The sequence below is a fragment of the Erinaceus europaeus genome, chromosome 10, assembly GCF_950295315.1.
Source record: "Erinaceus europaeus chromosome 10, mEriEur2.1, whole genome shotgun sequence".
NCBI lineage: Eukaryota > Metazoa > Chordata > Mammalia > Eulipotyphla > Erinaceidae > Erinaceus > Erinaceus europaeus.
Window position 1 is genome coordinate 72,113,180 of NC_080171.1, and position 23,799 is coordinate 72,136,978.

A 23,799-nucleotide genomic window follows, 5' to 3' on the forward strand; every position below is an offset into this window, starting at 1 on the left:
TCAGCCACCCACACACCACATACAGTTAGGGTCAAATAGGGTTCAACTTCAGTATTCAGCCACCCACACACCACATACAGTTAGGGTCAAATAGGGTTCAACTTCAGTGATTCTTGTTTTATTCTTTAGTCTCTGAAAGACCTGGTCTAAAGAAAAGAGGCAGACAGAAGTGACAACCTAGTTGATTATTTAAAAAAAATAATAAAATTTCAAAGATATCCTATATGAAATATGTGAATAAAATTGCCCAAAAGTCAAGAGACTGGCATACTTTAATGATGACTCCTTAGTCACTATCAGGCCACCCCATCAGCTGGGGCCCTAGTTGGGGAATCCTGAGATTCCCACACAGACATAATAGGCCTAGACCTTGAATAGATCCTTCTCTCCATTGTCACTGGTTATCTCCATCAGGAACAACACAATACACCCATAGGATTTTGCCTTCAATGTGGATTCTCAACAACGGTAGAGAATGTTCCATCCTCCAAAGGAAGGCTGGACAACATACTCTAACTACCATCTGAGGAAGATGGGTCCTGAACTTGGAACAGCTTGGAACATTCCTACTCATGACTACAGAATGCGAGCTTAGACCTACAGAGATGCAGAGGCTATATAGGCTCCTAAACTGAATATGGGCCCCAGATCAAATGGATGGGGTTTACAGTCAACAATATTTATACACCTTTCCCATATATGGAAGCTACTCTCTTCCCTGATCCAGCTTTCTGGCCCTTTTTCCAGCCACGACATCATCTCCCCAGACAACAACTTGGGTCCACCTGCACATCAGATGTCAGGCTTAGGAAAAAACTAGTATAGTCATGGGCCCTTTGGAATATAACTAAAATAGACCTACTAGCTATTTTCAAAACGGAGACCCCCCCCAAATCTTCATCTGCAATATTCCAGCCTTCAGCTTCCTGATTAGTCAACAATTTGTTTGGCTTTATATGTTAACTCTTTCTTCAGCCACCAGGTTCCAGATGCTACCATGATGCCAACCTGACTTCCCTGGGCAGATGACCCCACCAATGTGTCCTGGAGCCCCGCTTCCCCAGAGCCCTGCCCCACTAGGGAAAGTGAGAGACAGGCCGGGAGTATGAATCAACCTGCCCAAACCCATGTTCAACAGGGAAGCAATTACAGAAGCCAGACTTCCCACCTTCTGCACCCCATAATAACCCTGGATCCATACTTCCAAATGGTTTAGAACAGGAAAGCTATCAGGGGATGGGAGGGAATACAGAGTTCTGGTGGTGGGAACTGTGTGGAGTTGTACCCCCCTTATCCTATGGTTTTGTCAGTGTTTCCTTTTTCTAAATAATAATTTTTAAAAAAATTGCCCAAAAGTGGTAAATAAAACTAAGGAGAGGAGAAATTAACTTAATTCTCATCTTTAAGAAAAAATGAAAATAGGGAGTCGGGCAGTAGCGCAGTGGGTTAAGCGCATGTGGTGCAAAGCGTGAGGATCAGCATAAGGATCCCGGTTCAAACCCCGACTCCCCACCTGCAGGGGAGTCACTTCACAAGCAGTGAAGCAGGTCTGCAGGTGTCTATCTTTCTCTCCCCCTCTCTGTCTTCCCCTCCTCTCTCCATTTCTCTCTGTCCTATCCAACAACGACGACATCAATAAACAATAAAAACAAAAAGGGAATAAATATTAAAAAAAAAGAAAAAATGAAAATAGGGATATGATCTTCCCACTGTTTAACAGAAAAAAACTTAATATTAGACTAAGTGATAAAATCAAACAACATGATATAAGAAATCTAAATTTCTTTCCCATCTATAACCTCACGTCCATATATACCACATAATATTTCTAAAAAGAAACCAGAATGGAAACAGCAAATTACGATTAAGAGCTGACATTTCTGTGTGGTGTTTTAGAACCCATGTGAACAAAGGCTTATTTCATCAATCTAAACAAACTTTAAAAGAGTAATAGCAGGGATAGATAGCATAATGGTCATGCAAAGAAATCTCATGCCTGAGGCTCTAAAGCGCCAAGTTTAATCCCCAGCACCATCATAAACTCTGGTAAAAAATTTAAAAATAGCAATACACACCACATAAATTACAGTATAAATCTAACCACACATAAATTACAGTATAAATCTAACCACAAAAATTCACTTGAAAAGAAAATTCATTTCTAACTCACCATCAAGGTAAATATCCATCCCCAATTCAGCATCAACCCAAAAGATGGATGCGACAGCACCTGAAAATGACAGTATTCATCAAATAAAAATATTTCTTCAAATTGAGAAATAGGATTCTATATACAATATTTTAAATTTGTCCTGTCAGAATTAGCAAGCAAACACATATACAATTTAAATAATGGGTTCCCAATCTTGTGTAACAGAACCTGTTACAATTTATATACATTTTCCCCTCTCCCCTTCTCCTCAAACACCACCAAAAATAAATGAACAGATAAATAAATAAATGAGATCAACTCTTATCAGATACAAACCCAGAACAAAGTTTCTACCAATGCTGTAATTATTTGCCAACTGGCATTATCAAATCATTTGGGTTGTATAGCTATATATGCATGACTTCTTTTGATTTTTTTCTTCTCTCCTGAATGTAATAATCATACAGTCCACAAATAATTTTCTCTCTAAAAGAAAGCAAAACAAACTAACAAAAAAAGGGAAGTCCAAACTCATTTGTCCAAAGTGTATTTTAATTTATACCCAAGTTTTTAGAAGAAAAAAAAAAAGGGTAAAACCACACATACTTTACCACATTACTAGTAGTTCCTTACATTCTTTATTTGAAAAATGACATGAAGTTGGGGTCTGAGGAAACATAATTTCAAGTAAGAAATGAAAACTTGTTCTGAACAGAAACAGATGCAATATCAAATCAAGGCATATACATCCCGATTTGTATGCCACAACACAAGAGAAAAGGAAAACTGAAAACTGACAACAGAGAAAGATTTGATTTTTTTCAAAGCATCACAGGTCCAGTTACTGACAGGGCTGTCTAAAAGAATGAGTGCTGGGGGGAAACAAGGATAGCTGAACACATTCCTGTGTCTAAAGCTGTCCACCTACCCTGATGAGATGTGGTCTCCCAAGCATCACTCTGTGTCAACAATCAAATTCCTGTCAGCTGTTTACAGTGATTACTCATGCAAGATATAGCAAGGGCCACAAGATCTAATGGCTTCCTGATACCTATTGATTTCTCCCCCCCAAACTTAATAGTTTTCCGATTTGACTGAAATAGGATTTGTGAGTAACAGGGGCTGAATCAATACCTGTCCTTTTCAAGGAAATTACTTTACCATGACAATTATTTAGCTCAGAACTGGAGAGTGTCAGTCTCCTAAATGGGAAACAACTGAATTGCCAATAAAAATTTTCTTTACTTACTTGGTATTACAACATGATTTTAATTAATGAGAGAAAAAGGCTGATGTACTATGAGTGCCATTACTCCAAACAACAAATCATCAAAAAAGCATTTTTTAATCAGTAAAATTCCTAACACTGTATATAAATCATTTATTTTGTTTTAGAGTCCACTGATTCCTATAAAGATAACACACAAAGTTCTAAGTTAATACTTATCTATTTATTATTAAGCTGGACTGTATAAGTAGATTAGAGCACTAATTCTATATCTGATGTGTATTTTTGATATAATGCCAACCTACATAAGAAAGAACTACTAGCAACTGAGGAGATAACCTAATTGGCAGAGCACTGGACATGGATGCCTAAGGTTCCTAGTTTGATACTTGACACGGTATATACCAGAGTGGTGTTTAGGCTTATCTGTCTGTCTTTTTCTCTCTGCCCCATACAAAACTCTCTCTCTCATATGTAATAAATGAAATGAATTGAAAAAGCAAGTTCTAGTGGCCTAGTGGTGGGGCACTAGGTCTGCACATATGTTACCACCCACAAGAACCCAGGTTCAAGCCCCTCGTCTCTACCTGCATGGGGGGAGCTTCGAAATTGTGAAGCAGTACTTCCAGTCTCTCTGTCTTTCTCCCTCTCTATCTCCGCCCCCCTCAATTTCTCTCTGTCCTATCAAATAAAAGTAAAAAAGAGAGGGGGGAAAAAAGGCCAATTTCTAATTTAAAAACAGAACTACTATGTATATTACCATGTCATCTGCAAATAGTGATAGTCTGACTTCTTCCCTTCCAATCTGTATTCCTTTGACTCCTTTTTCTTGCCTGACTGGGATGGCGAGAACTTCTAATACAGGACCTTGCCCTCAGTGTGGGTCAACATTGGTAGGGACTGGCCCATTCTCTGAAGGGAAGTTGGGTCATTATACTATGCCACCTATATCGAAGACAGGTCCTGCAATTATGCATCCTAGAATGTTCCTAGCTATGAATACAGAATGCCAGCTCAGACCTAGAGGGATGCAGAGGTTGCATAGGCTCCTGTGCTGAATATGGGCCCCAGTCAAATTGATGGGGTTACAGTTAATAATATTTATATACTTTTCCTATATTTGGGAGCTACTTTCTGCACTGACCCAGCTTTTTAGTCCTACTTCCAACTCTGACACCATCTCCCCATACAATTCCTTTAGCCCGCCTGCATGTTAGCTGTCAGGCTTAGGTGAAAATAAAGTCATGGGCCCCTTGGAATATACCTAAAAAAGACCAAAATGGAGACCCCAAGTCTCATCTGATATAGTCTTACTTTTAGATTCCTGATTATTAAACAATTTGTTCTTCTTTATATCTTAATGCTTTTTTAGTCACCAAGTTGCAGATGTTACCATGATGCCAACCTGACTCCACTGGACAGATGACCTCACCAATGTTCCCTGGAACCCCACCTCACCAGACTTCTGCCCCACTAGGGAAAGATAGAAACAGAATGGGAGTATGGCCTCCCAAAGCACATGTCCAGCTGGTAAGCAATTACAGAGGCCAGAACTTCTACCTTCTGCACCCCATAATGATCCTGGGTCCATGCTCCCAGAGGGATAAAGAACAGGAAAGCTTCCAATGGAGGGGATAGAATATGGAACTCTGGTGGTGGGAGTTGTGTGGAAGTGTACCCCTATTATCCTACGGTCTTGTTGATAATTATTAAAGAAATAAAAAAATAATTAATTAAAAAAACATAACTACTGAAAATATGAATTCAGATGTCACAGTGTAAGTCACTTACTAGAGCAAAGAGCAAAAATTAAGTTTGTTCTTGCATAGGGTAGGACAAACCTAAGAAAAGGACACATGGTATTTTAAAAGAATAGCACCTACCAAAAATGAACGTCCTAGCTTTTTTCCTACCCTAGAGTCCCTATTCTCATATACTCTGTTCCTACTCTTTGGTTCCTGTTTATTTAACATTATGTCCTGCTTAATATCTTACTGCCTTTCAGCCACCAACTTGCAGGACCTACTTTGATTCCATTCTGACTTCCCCGGGCAGATGACCTTAACAATGTGTCCCAGAACCTCACCTCTCCAGATCGCTACTCCACTAGGGAAAGACAGAGACAGGCTAGGGGTATGGATTGACCTGCCAATGCCCATGCCCAGCACAGAAGCAATTACAGAAGCCAGAATTCCTTCCTTCTGTACTCCAAAAAGAATTCTGGCCCAAACTCTTAGAGGAGGCAAATAATAGGGGAAGATAATAAGAGAGCTCTGGACCTAATTCCACTGAGATCCAAAAAATTTGCCACCAGGAATCTTTGCTTTTATACTATTACTGAAAGGGAAGCAAATTTAGGAAGTCAGACACTGTTTTGCTTATCTGAAAGAGAAGAGGAAAAAAGTATAGCCAGAGTAGTTATAGGTGTAGGTGTGACTTAGAAAGTAAGTGAAGGGGGGCCAGGTGGTAGCGCAGCAGGTTAAGCACACACGGCACAAAATGCACAGACCGGCGTAAGGATCCTGGTTTGAGCTGCTGGCTCCCCACCTGCAGGGGGGTCGCCTTACAAGCAGTGAAGCAGGTCTGCAGGTGTCTATCTCTCTCCCCCTCTCTGTCTTCCCCTCCTCTCTCCCTTTCTCTCTGTCCATGACAACAATAACAACAACAACAATAAACAACAAGGGCAACAAAAGGGAAAAAATAGCCTCCAGGAGCAGTGGATTTGTAGTGCAGGCACTGAGCCCCAGTGATAATGCTGGAGGCAAAAAGAAAGAAAGAAAGAAAGAAAGAAAGAAAGAAAGAAAGAAAGAAAGAAAGAAAGAAAGAAAGAAAGGGAGGGAGGGAGGGAGGAAGAAAACAGTGATAATGCTGGAGGCAAAAAGAAAGAAAGAAAGAAAGAGAGGGAGGGAGGAAGAAAAGAAGAAAAAAAGGAAGGAAGGGAGGAAGGGAGGAGGGAAAGAAGTAAAGGCAGGACCATTGAAGTAATAATAATGGGTAAACAGCAGGCAACAGATGGCTCTGGATTTGCTAGCAGCAAAATGAAAGATGTACAATGTCTTACTTTTTTGTATGGTGGAAGTCAACTTTAAAACCAAAAATCTGTAACTTTATTTAAGAAAAGTATATTAACTTGTGCTAACAAAGACTGAAAACTGTTCTTTTTTCTTTTCTGCAACAAAACCTGCTTACTCTAGCAGTAATTTCAAGTAGTTCAGACCTGATTTTGAAAGAAAACAGAAATCTTCTGTGCCTAAAATGACTCGAGTTACACAGCAGGACAGGGAGGAAGATCTGAGACCTTGTTCAGAAGTAATGAATGTGAAGGAAATTTTGACTGCTAAATAAAATTTTCACAGAAAAAAATAATGGGCAAAATATATATAGATGCAGATATATAAAAATAGATATAGATACATAGTCAGCCTATATCTGTGACCTTGGAAGAATTATTGCAACTTCCACCAGAGGGGTGTGGGGACACAGAATTCTGGTGGTGGGAACAGAGTGGAATTATACCCCTATTATCCTATAATTTTGCAAATCACTAATACATTTTTTTCTAAGAAAATAGAAACGGGGGGGCACACAGTGGCACACTGGATTAAGTGCACAAAGTACTTTTTAGATACTCTGCCTCCTATTAAATAGATTTGCTATTTGAAGAAAGAAAAAATAAATTGGAAAAATAGGACAAAGCAGTTTGTAGCGCTCAAGAAATAAACTTAAAAGGGGCTAAAAGAGAGTTCACCTAGTAGAGCACACACTTGGCTATGCATAAGGGCTGGATGAGCCTTTGGCACCATATGAGAGAACCATGCACAGCACTAGAAGAAGCTTCATGAGTGTGGTAAGACTGATAGTGACACTGAACATACAGCAAGTAGGATTAACACAGAGGAATTTCTATTATGAAATTTACCTATCTATATTCATAATAGATGTAAGGTGAGTTTTTAAAACTTTATTTTTTGACATTGTTAAAAAAAAATTAATGAATGTTCCATTTTATCCAAATACTATAATCCCAGAGGCACCAAAGGTCCCAGGTTCAACCCCCAGCACCACAAGCCAAAGCTGAGCAGTGGTTAGATAGGGAAAAAAAATTTATATATATACACACATACACACACACACACATTCATTCTAAAGAAAGTTAAATGTAGGACCAGACAGTGGCACACTGGGTAAAGAGCACATGTTATAATACCTAAGGATCCAAGTTCAAGTCCCCAGTCCCCACATTTTGAGGGGAAGCTTCATGAGTAGTGAAGCAGTGCTGTAGGTATCTCCATCTCTCTCTCTCCCCCTTTTCCCTCTCAATTACTTTCTGTCTCTCTCTCCAATTGTAGGGAATTGTGAGGATACAGTAGAGCTTGGCGGGATCCCCCATTGAAAAGTGAGGGCCTGAGGAGCACAACCAGTCCTATCAGTCTCTTTCTACTAAGAGGTCGAGCAAGGAAAGACATGGCCTCTAGGGTCTGCCCCGCCTATCAGCCTATCAGCCTCCATGCTTCACAATAGCCCACTCCCTTATTCTCCTTCTTCTTCTAGCGTTTGCCCTTCTTCCATAGCCAGTCAACAGCGTCAGGTTGAGCCTGATGTAAAGTTTCGAGACCTCCTTTGAATCTGGAAAGGTGGCAGTCATTGACTATGTGGGTCATAGTCTGTCTGTAGCCGCAGGGGCAGTTCGGGTCGTCTCTGGCTCCCCAGCAATGCAACATAGCGGCGCACCGGCCATGGCCTGTTCCATAGCGATTGAGGAGGGCCCAATCATAACGTGCTAGGTCAAAGCCGGGTTGACGATTGCAAGGGTCTGTGATGAGGTGTTTGTTCTTTACCTCAGCTGACTGCCAACTCTGTTTCCAAGAGTCTGGAACAGAGAAGTTCAGTGTGGGACCAGATTGAATAACGAGATGTCAAGCGTTGGACGAAGATATCCGCGTATATTGGCAGGTCCGGTCGAGCGTAGACGTGGGAAATGAACTTAGATGATGCCGCATCCAGACGAATATCTGGCGGGGCGATGTTACTAAGAACTGGCAGCCATGGAACCGGGGTGGAAAGGATGGTTCCAGAAATTATCCTCATGGAGAAATATAATTTGGAATTGACCAAGTGGACATGGGGGCTACGGAACCATACTGGGGCACAGAATTCTGCAGTGGAATAGCATAATGCCAGAGATGATGATCGTAGTGTGGAAGCGCTCGCGCCCCATGAGGAGCTGGCCAGTCTTGCAATGATGTTATTCTTCGCGCCCACCTTTGCTGCAGTTTTTATGAGATGTTTGTGAAATGACAGAGTGCGATCAAGATTAACGCCAAGATAGACTGGCTGGGCTTCATGCCGGATTCTCGTATCGTCAAGCTGCACATTAAGCTCACGTGAGGCCGAGGCATGGTGTAGATGGAAAACAGATGATACCGTTTTTGCAGTGCTAGGGATTAGTTGCCATTTTTTTTACAGTAATCAGATATCACTCCCTTATTATCTACATAATCATTGTTTTGCTTGAAAGCCCCCTCCCTACTTCCCCACCCATTCCATTCCTTTGATCATATCTGATCTATCTTCTCTCTGCCCTCAGAACCCCACTCTGGCTGCTGGTTACTGATAACCTTGCTTTCTTGTTCCTTTAACCAATTAAACCTCTTGCTCAACAATTACTGGAAAAGTCCTGACCTTCCCCCAGGTCCTTTGCCTCCCTACCATATATGGCATACACATGCCACTTCCTCCTGTGACCCCTTATAAGCCCTGCTTTGCTGTTTAATAAACGGATTTTTGTGCACGACACATTCCCCTGGTGATCTCTGGTGGCACCTCTTGCTACACAGGGAAAGATCCGTCGCTCACCCCTGCTGCCCTGGGATATTCCTTCTGGGCCCTCTGCATCTGATGCACAACAGAGCGGGTAAGCTCTAAAGTTTTTGCCCAGGAAGGGGCCTCCCCACCAGAGAGTCTGACATCCAATAAGTAATTAGAAAGAAAGAAAGAAAGAAAGAAAGAAAGAAAGAAAGAAAGAAAGAAAGAAAGAAAGAAGTAAAAACATTTTTAATATACAAACTAATTATAATGGAAGAAACTGATAATACACATTTGTTTGTCTCTTTTTTCCACCAAAATTATGGATGGGACTAGGTGCCAATACAACTCCACATCTCTGAGTGGCCTCTCTCCCCACCATAAAAAATAGAAACGTAAAACACAAGTAGAACCTGAAATGGAATTGGCATATCGCACCAAAGTAAAAGACTCTGGGGTGGGAGTGGGTGGGTGGGGAGAATACAGGTCCATGAAGGATGATAAATGACAGTGGGGGTTGTATTGTTAAATGGAAAACTGGGGAATGTTATGCATGTACAAACTATTGTATTTACTATCGAATGTAAAACATTAATTCCCCAATAAAGAAATAAAAAAATAAAAAAGCATAAATTGTCTTAAGCTTATTATTTAAAACTACTAAAAATTAAATATAAAATTATGAAAAAAAAAAAAAGAAACGTGGGGAGTCCGGCAGTAGCGCAGCGGGTTAAGTGCACGTGGCACCAAGCACAAGGACCAGCATAAGGATCCCGGTTCCAGCCCCTGGCTCCCCACCTGCAGGGGAGTCACCTCACAAGCGGTGAAGAAGGTCTGCAGGTGTCTATCTTTCTCTCCCCGTCTTCCCCTCCCCTCTCCATTTCTCTCTGTCCTATCCAACAATGACATCAACAACAACAATAATAACTACAACAATAAAACAACAATGGCAACAAAAGGGAATAAATAAATAAGTATTAAAAAGTAGAAACATGGAGGGAGAGAAAGAGAGAATCCTGCAGCCTTGCTCAACTGCTTGTGAAGATTCTCTCTTATAGGTGGGGCTCAGTGGGTTAAACCTGGGTCCTTGCACATGGCTATGTGCACACTCTATCAGATATGCCACAGCATGGCCTTAAAGAAACTGATAGTTTAAAAAGAGATACTTTATTTATTTATTTATTTTTATCCCACAGATTTAAATTAACATTTAACACCAGTCTAATTGTCCAAGTCCTATCATCAATAAGACCTATCAGAAATATATGAATATGGGCCCCAGATCAGATCAAATCAATGGGATTTACAGTCAACAATATTTATACATTTTTCCCATATTTGGGAGCTACTCTCTTCCCAGATCCAGCTTTCGGGTCCTTTTTCCAGGCATGACATCATCTCCCCAGACACACAAAAACTAGGATCCACCTGCATATCAGATTTCAGGCTCAGGGAAAATAAAACAAAACAAACTAATATAGCCACAGGCCCTTTGGAATATAACTAAAATATGCCTACTAGCTATCTAAAGAATGAAGACCCCAAATATTCATGTGCAATATTCTAGCCTTTAGGTTAATGATTAGCAACTTGTTACTAACCCTCTCTTCAGCTACCAGGTTCCAGATGGTAGCATGATGCCAACCAGACTTCCTTGGACAGATGACCCCTGCAATGCATCCTCTGAATGGAACACCTAGACTATATTTCTCATATTTCTAACAACCTGCCCACTAAACCTAAATCAACCAATAAAACTTTGAAGTACCAAGTACTTTGATCATGATTCATCTGCTAAAGAAACATGATAATCTTGTATTTTTCCTTTTTTGAATGAAAAAAATTTAAACAATGTTTGTTTTAGATACTTCTCTAATATGCTTTGTTAAATATTTAAGAACTATATTCTGGCTACTAATAATGATATTTCTTACCAGGATCTGCCAACCCAGTGGTTTCTAACAGTATATAATCAAATTTCCCTTTCTTTTGCATCAAATTCTCAATAGCTCGAAGTCCATTGTCCCTAGAAAATATAAAAATACAACATACAGTTGTCAGAATTTTTTAAGAGTTCTTACAAACACTTTATAATATTCTCAGAAACCTGAGACAAAAGTATCTTTAGACATGTAAACACTTAACTTAGTCCCAAGCATCTAAAAACATTTCTATACAGTATTTACTAACAGGGAGGAAAAGGTAGATGAATATACACTCAAGTAAAAAACAAAAGATATGTATGAGATAATTTTTTTTTTTGCCTCCAGGGTTATTGCTGGGACTCGGTGCTGGCACTGCGAATCCACTGCTCCTGGAGGCTATTTTTCCCCCATTTTTGTTGCCTTTGTTGCTCTTGTTGTTATTCTCATTGTTGTTATTAATGCCATTGTTATTGGATAGGACAAAGAGAAATGGAGAGAGGAAGGGAAGACAGAGAGGGAGAAAGATAGACACCTGCAGACCTGCTTCACCACCTGTAAAGCAACCCCTATGCAGGTGGGGAGCCAGGGGCTCTAACCGGGATCCTTATGCCAGTCCTTGAGCTTTGCACTTAATCCGCTGAGCTACTGCCCGACCCCCAAGTGTTTTTTGTTTGTTTTTGCAGTGAACCACCAGCTTCTGGGAAGGACAGGTTTAGAACCTGAAAGCCCTGTCTGTCTGTCTGTCTGTCTGTCTCAGAGTTCATAAGCAGAGCCACTACTCCAGCCTGGCAGTGTATGTATGAGATAATTTTTTAAAACTAAAAGAGTTTAGTTTTAAAACTAAAATCATTGTATCAAACTAAAGTCTGAATTAGGATATAACACTTTAGTTTCCCTTTGTCTCTAATGAGCAATATTTAAGGGACTGTTTCTGGATGTTCAAGAAAATCTATTATGATTTTAGTCTTATCAATATATTTGACTTCAAAAGTCAAACATTCAAGATAGTAAATGGTCCACAAGAAATTTAACTCACTAGAATACATAAAATTAAAAGTAAAGGTACTAGTTTTCCTAGTTAATGTAATATTTAAACATCTGAGTGAGTGTGTCAAGTCCTTTTATTTGTTTTTGCTCAGTGAGGCTTCACTGTCCAAAGAGCACTTTTTTCAGAGAGAGGAAAGACACCATAGATCAAAGCTTCCTCCAGTGCAATGAAGCCTAGATAAGAACCCAGGTCATGTGCGTGACAAAGGAAGCAAGTGCACTACCCACGTGAGGTATCTTCTCAAGCCAGTCAGTCTTTCTCTAGGATCTGTGGTATATTAGTGATGAAAATCAGACCAATGGCAAATTAAATCAGAATAATTATTTTAACATGAAATATGGCTTTCATGAACAAGAAATTATTAAATAAATTGTGATATCTTAAACAATAAAAATTTCAGTTAAAAGCGCCAAAGAACTGTAGCAGAAAGGAAAATAAACACTCTAAGAAAAATACATCCTATGGAGTCTATTTAAAAATACAATGAAGCAAACTGTGTAGTTGTAGTTAAATTTGACAAGAATTAAATCAAAGCTGAAGCTGGGAATACAATCAATAAACATTTATTATGAGTCAATGGACATATAGTAAACATATTCCTCACTTTACAGAACAGCAGAGGCAACCATTTCTGAGTTCCAGCCATTCTTCATAGAGCTCTCCATCTTGGCTAACAGCTAAGGATTTCTCCACAGCACTTCCTAGAATAGTTTTAAGAAGCATTCTTTAGATTCTACATACCAGTCAACCAAAACCAAAGAGGAGAGAGGGTACTTAAGAGTGGAGCAAATCTCAAAGCAGAAAACTAGCTTTCAAATATTCTTTTATTCCATTTATACAACTTCATTATTTAAGCTATAGAACTCTAGACTACTTTTCTCTGTAGAAGGATTTAAGTCCCTCAAAGGAGAACTCCAAAGTGGATTGTCTGCACCCATATCTTAATAAAGTACCTGAGGGGCAACTATATACCTCAAAGTAAAGGTGCTTAACAGTCCTCTATGAGTAGACCTAGACCTAATAAGCGTGACAACTTAGCAGAATGGCTTAAAGAAGATACCATAAATTTTCTAATGAAATATTTATTACTCAGGCCTAGACATCCTCCTCTCCTAGCCCATACTTCACTTCCCTCAGTCAACTCAACTACCTACACAAAAGAAAGATACATCTCCTAATCTCTTTTGACAGCATCAGTTTGATAACCTTTAGATTTGCCTAAAGAGTTAGATATATTTTTTTCTCCCCCTCTTGGGGTATGGACCAAAAAAAATTTTTGAGAGGTGCAGAAGGTAGGAGTTTTGGCATCTGTAATTGCTTCTCTGCTGAACATGGGATTGGCAGGTTGATTCATACCTCCAGCCTGTTTTCATCTGTTTAGATTTAGGTAATCTATAGATTTGTCACCTCTTGATAATCTTTAGAAGAAATACAACTGGCCAAGAGATATATTGGCAAAAAATATATCAACTAAAGGACAATTACTGTCCCTGTGACAACCTTTATTAGAATCATCAAACAAGTAAATATAATAAAATTAAAGGTTAATTTAGACCCCACAAAATCCTATGTGTATTTCATCCCCAACTTGAGGTCAGACCCCACAGACCTAATACCAGTCTGGATACAACAAATGACATGCACCGCTTTAACAGCTGGGAAAAGTCCAAGCTCATCAGATAAAGAAAAAAACTACAGGGACTGGGCACTGTTGCACCTGGCTAAGTACATATATTACCATGAGCAAGGACCTGGGATCAAACCCCCAGACCCTACCTGCAGGGGGAAAGCTTCACAAAGTGATGAAGCAGGTCTATAGGTGTCTTTCTCCCTCTCTCCCCTTCCTCAATTCCTCTCTGTCCTATCAAATTAAATAAAGTTTAAAGAAATTAAAAAAAAAAAATAGGGGAGTACTACAAAATCTGGAAAAGGGCAAGAGACTGGCTCACTTAATGGTGAACTTTTTTTTATCACTGCCAGGTCACCCTATCACCCGGGGTTCTAGTCAGGGAATCCTAGGATTCCCCCAAAGATATAATGGGCATAGACTTCTAGTAGATCCCTTTCTCCATCATCACTGGTCACTTTTATCAGGATCATCATCATAAGCCCTCTTGTGGGCCTCTCCAGGACCATGCCCTCAATATAAAGTAGCATTGGTAGGGACTGTCCCACTTTCCGAAGGGAGGCTGGGATAGCTTACTCTACCAACACAAGGAAAACTGGTCCTGAAATGAGTGCAGCCTAGAATGTTCCTAGCTGTGAACATAGACTGCAAACACAGACAGACAGAGACTTGGAGGTTATATAGGCTAAATATGAATGTACATGGGCCCTGGGTTAGATTGATGTGATAAACGGTTACTTGTATTTATATATTCTCTTCAAGTTTGAGAGCTACTCACTGCTCTAATTCAGTTCTAGCTCTATTCTCAATTCTGACTACATCTTCCCATATAATATTTTTAGTCCACCTCTAGGTTACATGTTGAGCTCAAGCAAAAATTACAAATTTTTGTACCAATGTGTCTCAGAACCTCACCTTTCCAAAGCCCCACAAGGGAAAGACAGAAACTGGCTAGAGGTATGAATTAACCCACCAATTGCCATATCCAGCAGAGAAGCAATTACAGATGGCAAAGATCTACCTTCTACACCCCCCCCCCAAAAAAATGTTGGTCCATACCCCAAGAGGGAGAGAAAAAAATATATATATTTTAACAAATAACCAAAGAGGAATTATTATTTTTTTTGCTGAAAGTGAGCTTTTATTAAAATTGATATTTTAAAAAAGAACTTTAATGGTAATCAAAGGATTGTGTCAATATTGCAGTACAGACTTCTTAAACTACAGATTAGAATTAAAGACAAAACATTGGAATATGAAATGCAAAAATTTTTACTGATAATTGAAATAGTTCGAGAATGATGAGTGTATATTTGACTTATTTAAAAATTCTTCAGTTTTAACCTCTTTGCAAAAAATAAATATTCAACAAAATGGAGACATAATAACTTTTATTTATTTGTTTTTAAAGATTTTATTTATTCATGAGAAAGATAGGAGGAGAGAGAACCAGACATCACTCTGGCACATGTGCTGCTGGGAATTGAACTTGGGACCTCATGCTTGAGAGTCCAAAGCTTTATCATTGTGCCACATCCCGGACCACATAACTTTATATTTCTGACTTATAGTCAGCAACATAGAAGCATTTTACTAGTTTTGTTTTGTTTTTAATGATCTTTCATGTTTAGATCTGTACTTCTGTAGTTACTGATTTCACATACATTTTATTTAGTGCAGGGCTGTAGTGCAACTAGTTGAGAGCACATGTCACTATGCTCAAGGACCAAGGTTTAAGCCCCCACTTGCAAAGGGAAGCTTCACAGCAGTGAACCAGTGCTGCAAATGTTTCTCTCTCTCTCTCCATTACTACCTCCCCTTTTCCTCTTGATTCCTGTTTCCATCCAATATATATATATATATATATATATATATATATATATATATATATATATATATATATATATATATAATTTAAAGTGGGTTAGAGTAAAATGTAATTCTGTATGGATTCCCAAATTATACAAAATAAAATTTTACAGAAATTAAGTATGATTGCAGTATCAAAAATCTGTATAAAAGTTTGACAGTGGGGCCAGGTAGTGGTGCACCTGGTTGAATGATGTGTTACAGTGCACAAGGACCCAGGTTTGAGCCCCTGGTCCCACTTGCAGGGGAGAAAGCTTCATGAATGGTGAAACAGGGCTGCAGGAGTCTCTCTGTCTCTCTCTCTCCCTCTATCTCCTCCTACCCTCTCAATTTCTGGCTGTCTACATCCAATGAAAAAAGATAATTTAAAAAAAAAAAAAGTTTGACAGTTATCAATCTTTTCCAAAATGATTCACCATTATTATGACCAAGTTATATCTTGCATTTTCATTTTTCAAATATGGAAACATCAATTCACCCATGGAAATACAATGTTCTAGGGTAGGGGAGATAGCATTTTGTTATGCAAATAGACTCTTATGCCTAAGGCGCTATGGTCCAGGGCTGAATCCCCACAGCACCAATGCTCTGGAAAAAGAAAAGTACAATGTTGTACAAATTTTTGTAACATGGCATTTACTGAGCTTCACTTACCTTCCCCAAATTCATTTAAAATAACTGCTACTCTTTTACTATGTTGTTCAGTCAAAATATAGTTCAGAAGAGTTGTCTTCCCAGCACCTGTAAAATATATTTGTCTTAAAAAAATTTCAAAGACTAATTTTAAAAATACAAAAATGACTAAAAGAGTTCTAATATTTTCAAGAGTTTGCAAATCACAAGTAGAACCTGAAGGAGAGTGGGTATACTGCACCAAAGTAAAAGACTGGGTGGGTGGGGAGGAGAGTACAGGCCCTGGAAAAGGGTGACAGGGGACCTAGTAGGGGTTGTATTGTTATGTGGAAAAATGAGAAATGTTATGCATGTACAAACTATTGTATTTACTGTCGACTGTAAAACATTAATTCCCCCCCAAAGAAATTAAAAAGAAAAAAGAAAAAAAAAAAAAAAAGGAAAACAGACTGCTCAGAGAGTTGATGTATTGCACCAAAGTAAAACACTCTGGTAGGGTGGGGGGAAGAGTACAAGTCCTGGAACAGGATGACAGAGGACCTAGTGGGGGTTGTATTGTTGTGTGGAAAACTGAGAAATGTTATGCATGTACAAACTATCGTATTTACTGTGAAATGTAAAACATTAATCCCCCAATAAAGAATTAAAAAAAAAAAAAACTACAAAAATGACTAAAAGAGTTCTAATGTTTTCAAAAGTTTGCAAATTACTTTTCAAATACTGTATAGTAACTATGGTATAGACAATTTTAGAGGAAAAGATTAAACCTTTGAAAATCATAAAAATGCTTATTGTTAAAATATCAATTTTATAAATACTCTTGCAGTTCTAATCACACAGCTTTCTTTGATTTAAAAGAAAAAAAAATTGCCTTCGACATAACTTGTAATACAATTATTGTAAAGGCAACTAGTTATCTGGTTTTTTGTTTGTTTTGCCCCTGGGGATATCGATGGGGCTAGGTGCCTGTACCATGAATCCACTGTTCTTGTGGCCATTTTTTAAAAATATTTACTTATTTATTTATTTATTTATCCCCTTTTGTTGCCCTTGTTGTCTTTTTATTGTTGTAGTTATTATTCTTGTTGCTATTGATGTTGTCATTATTAGGACAGAGAGACATGGAGAGAGGAGGGGAAGACAGAGAGGGGGAGAGAAAGACAGACACCAGCAGAACTGCTTCACCGCCTGTGAAGTGACTCCCCTGCAGGTGGGGAGCCGGGGGCTTGAACCAGAATGCTTATGCCGGTCCTTAGGCTTTGCACCACTTGTGCTTAACCCGCTGTGCTACACCTGACTCCCTTGTGGCCATTTTTTTCAGTTTTTTTTTTTTTTTTTTGATAGTACAGAGAAAAATTGAGAGAGGTGAGGAAGGAGAGGCCCCCCCCCCCCTGCAGGTGGGGAGCCAGGGGATCCGAACTATGACCCTTGGAAAGAGCCCTTGTGCATCCTACTATGTTCACTTAACCCAGTGCACCACTGCTCGGCCCTTTAGTTATCTATTAAGTATTTATTCAAATAGTTTACAAAATATATAAATCATTTCACATAATTACAATGCTTCATGGCTTATCTTCCTAAAATTTGCATATCTTTTATGTCAATATCTTATCATTAACTAGACACATTCAAACTTACTATATATACGGTGACTTTCAACATGCTTAAAGCAAACTATAACATTAATTATACACATTTACACACAAATGGTGAATAGCTATATCAAGTGTAAATAGTGGCTAGAATGTTTGGTTTCACAGGCCAGGTGGTGATGCACCCAGTTAAGCACACATATTACCAAGCATAAGGACTTTGGTTCCACCCCCGCTGCCCACCAGCAGGGGGTCTGCAAAGCAGGTCTACAGGTGTGTCTATCTTCCACTCTCCCAATTTCTCTCTATCCTCTCTAATAAAAAATTAGAAAAAAAGTTTTTTGAAATTGTCCTTTAAAATCACGAAAAATTTTCCTGTGCTACTAACAAGTTCCTACAGAATATATGGTTTTATAAAAACAAACTCAGAGGGTAGGTGGTGGCGTAGCAAGTTAAGTGCACATGGCACGAAGCACAAGGACTGGTGTAATGATCCTAGTTTGAGGCCCGGATTCCCACTTGCAGGGGGTTGTCTCTAAGGCGGTGAAGTGCTCTGCAGGTATCTTTCTCTCCCCTCCTCTGTCTTCCCCTCTTCTCCTGATTTCTCTCTGTTCTATCCAACAATAACAAGGGCAACAAAAATGGGGGGGAAATGGCCTCCAAGAGTAGTGGATTCGTAGCACAAGCACTAAGCCCCAGCGATAACCCTAGAGGCAAAAAAAAAAGTTTAGGGAGTTGGGCGGTAGCGCAGTGGGTTAAGCACACGTGGTGCAAAGCACTGGAGCGGCACAAGGATCCGGGTTTGAGCCTCTGGCTCCCTACCTGCAGGGGAATCCCTTCATAGGCAGTGAAGCAGGTCTGCAGGTGTCTTTCTCTCCCCGTCTTGCCCTCCTCTCTCCATTTCTCTCTGTCCAATCCAACAACAACGACAATAACAACAGTAATAACTACAGCAATTAAAAAAAAAGGGCAACAAAAGGGAATAAATACTAAGAAAAATCTCACAAAAAATTTTAAAAAATAAAAATAAATAATTCAGGGGGCTGGGCGGTATCGTATCGGTTTATGCAAGGACTGGTATAAAGATCCTGGTTCAAGCCCCCTGCTCCCCACCTGCAGGGGGGTCGCTTCATAGGCAGTGAAGGTCTGCAGGTTTCTTTTGGTACCCCTCTGTGCCTCTCCTCTCTCTGTCCTATCCAACAACAACAACAGCAATGGCAACAATAACAACAACAAGGGCAACAAAATGGGAAACATGGCCTCTAGGAGTAGTGGATTCATGGTGCAGGCACCAAAGTTCAGCAATAACCCTGGAGGCAAAAAAAAAAAAAAATTCATATAGCTACACTAACTTTACCCAGTAGGTGGCAGAGTAAACCTAGTATATCTATCTATCTGTCCTCAGGTTGAAGACAGTTGCTTTGTGAATTACATATACCAAAGTTCACAGAGGAAAATGGAAAACAAACCTTAAGTGCATAATTGTGTAATTCAACTGTATCAATGTGTCATTAATCTCTTTATCTGTTCATGAACATGTAGGTGGTTTCTAGTGTTTAGAGTTACAAAAAGTGTTGCTAAGAGCTTCTATGTGCAAGCTTGTACATATATTCTTTTTTAAAAGTTTTTTAAATGTTATTTTATTTAATTTTTAAGTATTTATTTATTTCCTTTTGTTGCCTTGTTGTTTTATTGTTGTAATTATTATCGTTGTTATTGAATAGGAGAGAGAGAAATGGAGAGAGGAGGGGAAGACAGAGAGGGGGAGAGAGACACCTACAGACCTGCTTCACCGCCTGTGAAGCGACTCCCCTGCAGGTGAGGAGTCGGGGGCTCGAACCTGGATCCTTAGCCAGTCCTTGCGCTTTGCACTATGTGTGCTACTGCCCGACTCCCATTTTTTTAAATACTTATTTTTATTTTTATTTATTTATTTTTTGCCTCCAGGGTTATCGCTGAGGCTAGGTGCCTGCACTACAAATCCACTGCTCCTGGAGGCTATTTTTGTGGCCCTTATTGTTTATTGTTGTTATTATTGTTGTTGTTATTGCTGTTGTTGCTGGATAGGACAGAGAGAAATCGAGAGAGGAGGAGAAGGCAGACGGGGGAGAGAAAGATTGACACCTGCAGACCTGCTTCACTGCTTGTGAATCGACCCCCTGCAGGTGGGGAACTGGAATCCTTGAGCCAGTCCTTGCGTTTCCCACCATGTGAGCTTAACCCACTGCACTATCGCCCAGCCCTCTGTACATATATTCTAATGTACATTTGCAAGTTTTCTAGGGTAAACTACGAAGGAGGTACTGAGTCACAGGGTCTCCCAGTATTTTTAAGTCAGTTTTCTTAAACTGTTGAAGAGGTTACGGCTTGAGTTCAGATTTCCTTTGAAAGATGCTCAAGTCTACAGCCATCACCCTGAACACACCTGATCTCACCTGAAAGAAGCTCAACATCACTAAGGTGTGAACTACAGAATGAAAGGAACAGATAGATCTTGAAGCAGAGCAGTAAGGAAATTCTTAAAACCAGTCCAAGGCTAAGTCAGAGACTGTACACATAAGAGTCAAACAAGGGGGTCAGGGGGTAGCACAGTGGGTTAAGCGCAGGTGGTGCAAAGCGCAAGACCGGCGTGGTTCAAGCACCCAGCTCCCCACCTGCAGGGCAGTCGCTTCACAGGCAGTGAAGAAGGTCTGCAGGTGTCTGTCTTTCTCTCCCCCTCTCTGTCTTCCTCTCCTCTCTCCATTTCTCTCTGTCCTATCCAACAACAAACAACATCAACAACAACGATAACGATAGCAAGGCTACAACAACAAGGGCAACAAAAGGGGGGGGGGATGGCCTCCAGGAGCAGTGGATTCATGGTGCAGGCACTGAGCCCCAGCAATAATCCTGGAGGCAAAAAAAAAAAAAGAGCCAAACAAGGGGCTGAAGTGAAGATGGAAAGGAAAGGATGGATTTAAGAGACAACTTGGACCTACCAACCACATTATGAAGCATACAATTATAAGTTTATTCATTCAAAATATCTGTCTTGTGTACTGTTCATTACCGTTCATTATAAAGCTGGTTCCTAAGAGTTCTGCATGAAACTTAGAAAAGGAGTCAGACATGAAGGAAAATCCAGAGGAATGAAAAGGCAGTTATGAGGGATGACTATGCTATAGGACCTCTAGTAGGGACACTGACCCAGAGAAGTTAACAATGGGTTACAACATTGAAAAATCACGGTGTTTAGTTCCACACCCACCACCAAAGCTCTGTGTCCCCACACTCCCACCTCCCAGAGATAACCACTATCACAAAATTTTAAAAATCTTAGAAATAATTTGCTTGATTACCCCCCAAGTTTATGCATATCAGTTCTCTAGAATCCACATAATAAGTGAAACCATCCTGTAGTTGTCTTTCATTTCTTTATTTTGTTAAGCAGAATCACCTTAAGTTCTATCTGTTTTGTCCTAAGGGACAGAATATTGTCATTTTGGTTGCAGGGACTAAAATACCTGGCACCTTTTAGAAATAAAATTAGTTCACTGTATCTGGGCAGCAGTTTCCCTGGCTAGAGAGGATGGTAAGAACCAGATCATACAGAACCTTACCATTCCTTGTAAGGTATTTGAACTTGAATCCAAATGGAAACCACTGACACTTAGAAAGATCAAGTAAAGCAAAACGCAAAGACACAATCAGACAGACAGACATTAATAAATAACATTGAGATTAAAATGCAGGGGATATGTTAAAGGAAATGGGTAACATGACTCAAGCCTTAGATAAGGAGTTTAAAGTATTGGGCAGGGGTAGATAGCAAAATGGTTATTGCAAAGAGATTCTCATGCCTGAGGCTCCAAAGTCCTGGGATCAATCTCCCATACCACCATAAGCCAGAGTTAAGCTCTGGTTAAAAAAAAAAAAAGTTTAATGTATGCCTAGTGGATGGGATCATAGGAACTGGATGTAAAGGTGTGGCTACATAACAAGTTCTGGACGTGTCACTGTGGATGGAGCTTGAAGGAATCAAGGTAGGTGAGATAAGCCAAAAAGAGAAGGTTGAATATGAGATGATCTCACTTACTGGTGGAACTTAAACAAGGAGAGAAGGGAAAACACAAAGTAAAACTTGGACTGGGTGTGGTGTATTGCACCGAAGTAAAGGAATCTGGGTAAAGTAAGGACAGACTCCTGGTGCATGATGGTGGAAAAGGATCTAATCTGGGGTGAAAGTGTTTTTGCAGACTTGCCATGGGGAGATGAGGAATTGTACTCATGTGTCAACAACTGTCAAGTGTTAATTCCCCCACAATAAAATTTAAAGTAAAAAAAAAAGTTCTGCACATGTTGAATTCAAGAAACTATCTGGAAATTAAAGGAATGGGTGGGAGGCTATGTTATTAGCCAAAGAGTGGAGGCAATTTAAATGCTCATTGGTAAGTTTCTGACTAAGAACAGTTATGGGATATAAAGTCCATGGAATACTACTCTGCAACCAAAATGACAATATTCTGTCCCTTAGGACAAAACAGATAGAACTTGAGGTGATTCTGCTTAACAAAATAAAGAAATGAAAGACAACTACAGGATGGTTTCACTTATTATGTGGATTCTAGAGAACTGATATGCATAAACTTGGGGGGTAATCAAGCAAATTATTTCTAAGATTTTTAAAATTTTGTGATAGTGGTTATCTCTGGGAGGTGGGAGTGTGGGGACACAGAGCTTTGGTGGTGGGTGTGGAACTAAACACCGTGATTTTTCAATGTTGTAACCCATTAATCACAAATTAAAAATGGGGAAAAGACAAAAGGAGGAAGAAGAGGAGAAGAATGGGTGAAACAGGTCTGCAGGTGTTTATCTTTCTCCCTCCTCTGTCTCCCCTCCTCTCTCAATTTCTCTGTCCTACCCAGAGGCAACAACAGCAATGACAACAACAACAATAATAATGATATACTACTAATAATAATAATGATAACAAGGGCAATAAAATGGAAAAGTGGCCTCCAGGAGTCGTGGGTGGATTCGTAGTGCATCAAGCCCCAGTAATAACCCTGGAGGCAAAAAAAAAAAAAAAAAAAAGTCAGAGAAATCGACGGAAAAATCAGAAGAAGGGGCCAGGTGGTGAAGCACCTGGTTGAGCGCACATGTTACAGTGTTCAAGGACCCAGCTTTCAGGCCCCAGTACCCACATGCAGGGGGAAAGCAGTGATGCAGGTGTCTGTCACCCCCTTTTCTCTCAATTTCTGGCCGTTTCTATCCAATAAATAAATAAATAATGAAAAATGAAAAATCAGAAGAGTATGTGATGTCAAGGAAACAGTTTTTCAAGAAAGAGAAAATGGTCAAAGATAAGCAGTGAAATTATCCTCTTGAATAAGCAGCAAAATGAGTGACATTAGTCTTCATCCTAAGATTCATAATATTTTTTTCCAGTGCTCTATTGTGAACAATATGGGGAAGTCAGTAGGGAAAGCATAAAATAATTTTTTTCAAATATTTATTAATAATTATTAAAGAGTAGGTAGGCATTACTCTAGCACATGTACTGTACTGTAATGTAATGCCAGGGATCAAACTCAGGACCTCATACTCTTAAGTCCAACAATATAGCCATTGCACTACTTCCCAGGCTGTTGAAATAGTTTTTTTTTTTTTATATATTTAACTTCCCTTTTGTTGCCCTTCTTTTTCATTGTTGTTGTAGTTATTGTTGTTGTTGATGTCGTCGTTGTTGGATAGGACAGAGAGAAATGGAAAGAGGAGGGGAAGACAGAGAGGGGGAGAGAAAGATAAGACACCTGCAGACCTGCTTCACCGCCTGTGAAGCGACTCCCCTGCAGGTAGGGAGCCGGGGGCTCGAACCGAGATCCTTACGTTTTGTTTTGTTTTTAAGAAGGAAATTATTCAGCTTCTCAGTAAAGCTGCC

General features: G+C 39.7%; 1 protein-coding gene across 2 annotated transcripts in view; it reads right to left on the reverse strand.

Annotated features, from left to right (window-relative positions):
- The window catches only part of ZNG1A (Zn regulated GTPase metalloprotein activator 1A), a 50,027-nt gene extending 33,683 nt beyond the window's left edge, over positions 1–16,344 (reverse strand). Inside the window, exons 1-4 of one of the 2 annotated variants that reach the window (XM_060199757.1) lie at positions 16,309–16,344; positions 12,763–12,859; positions 11,120–11,211; positions 2,171–2,230 (exon numbers count right to left, since the gene is read on the reverse strand). In XM_060199757.1, the coding sequence (XP_060055740.1) occupies positions 2,171–2,230; positions 11,120–11,180 (121 nt within the window). In that variant the 5' untranslated portion in view covers positions 11,181–11,211; positions 12,763–12,859; positions 16,309–16,344. Of the gene's footprint in view, positions 1–2,170; positions 2,231–11,119; positions 11,212–12,762; positions 12,860–16,308 lie in introns of those variants that run through there. The other variant, XM_060199756.1, reaches the window with a different exon arrangement.
- Between the last annotated feature and the right edge of the window lie 7,455 nt (positions 16,345–23,799).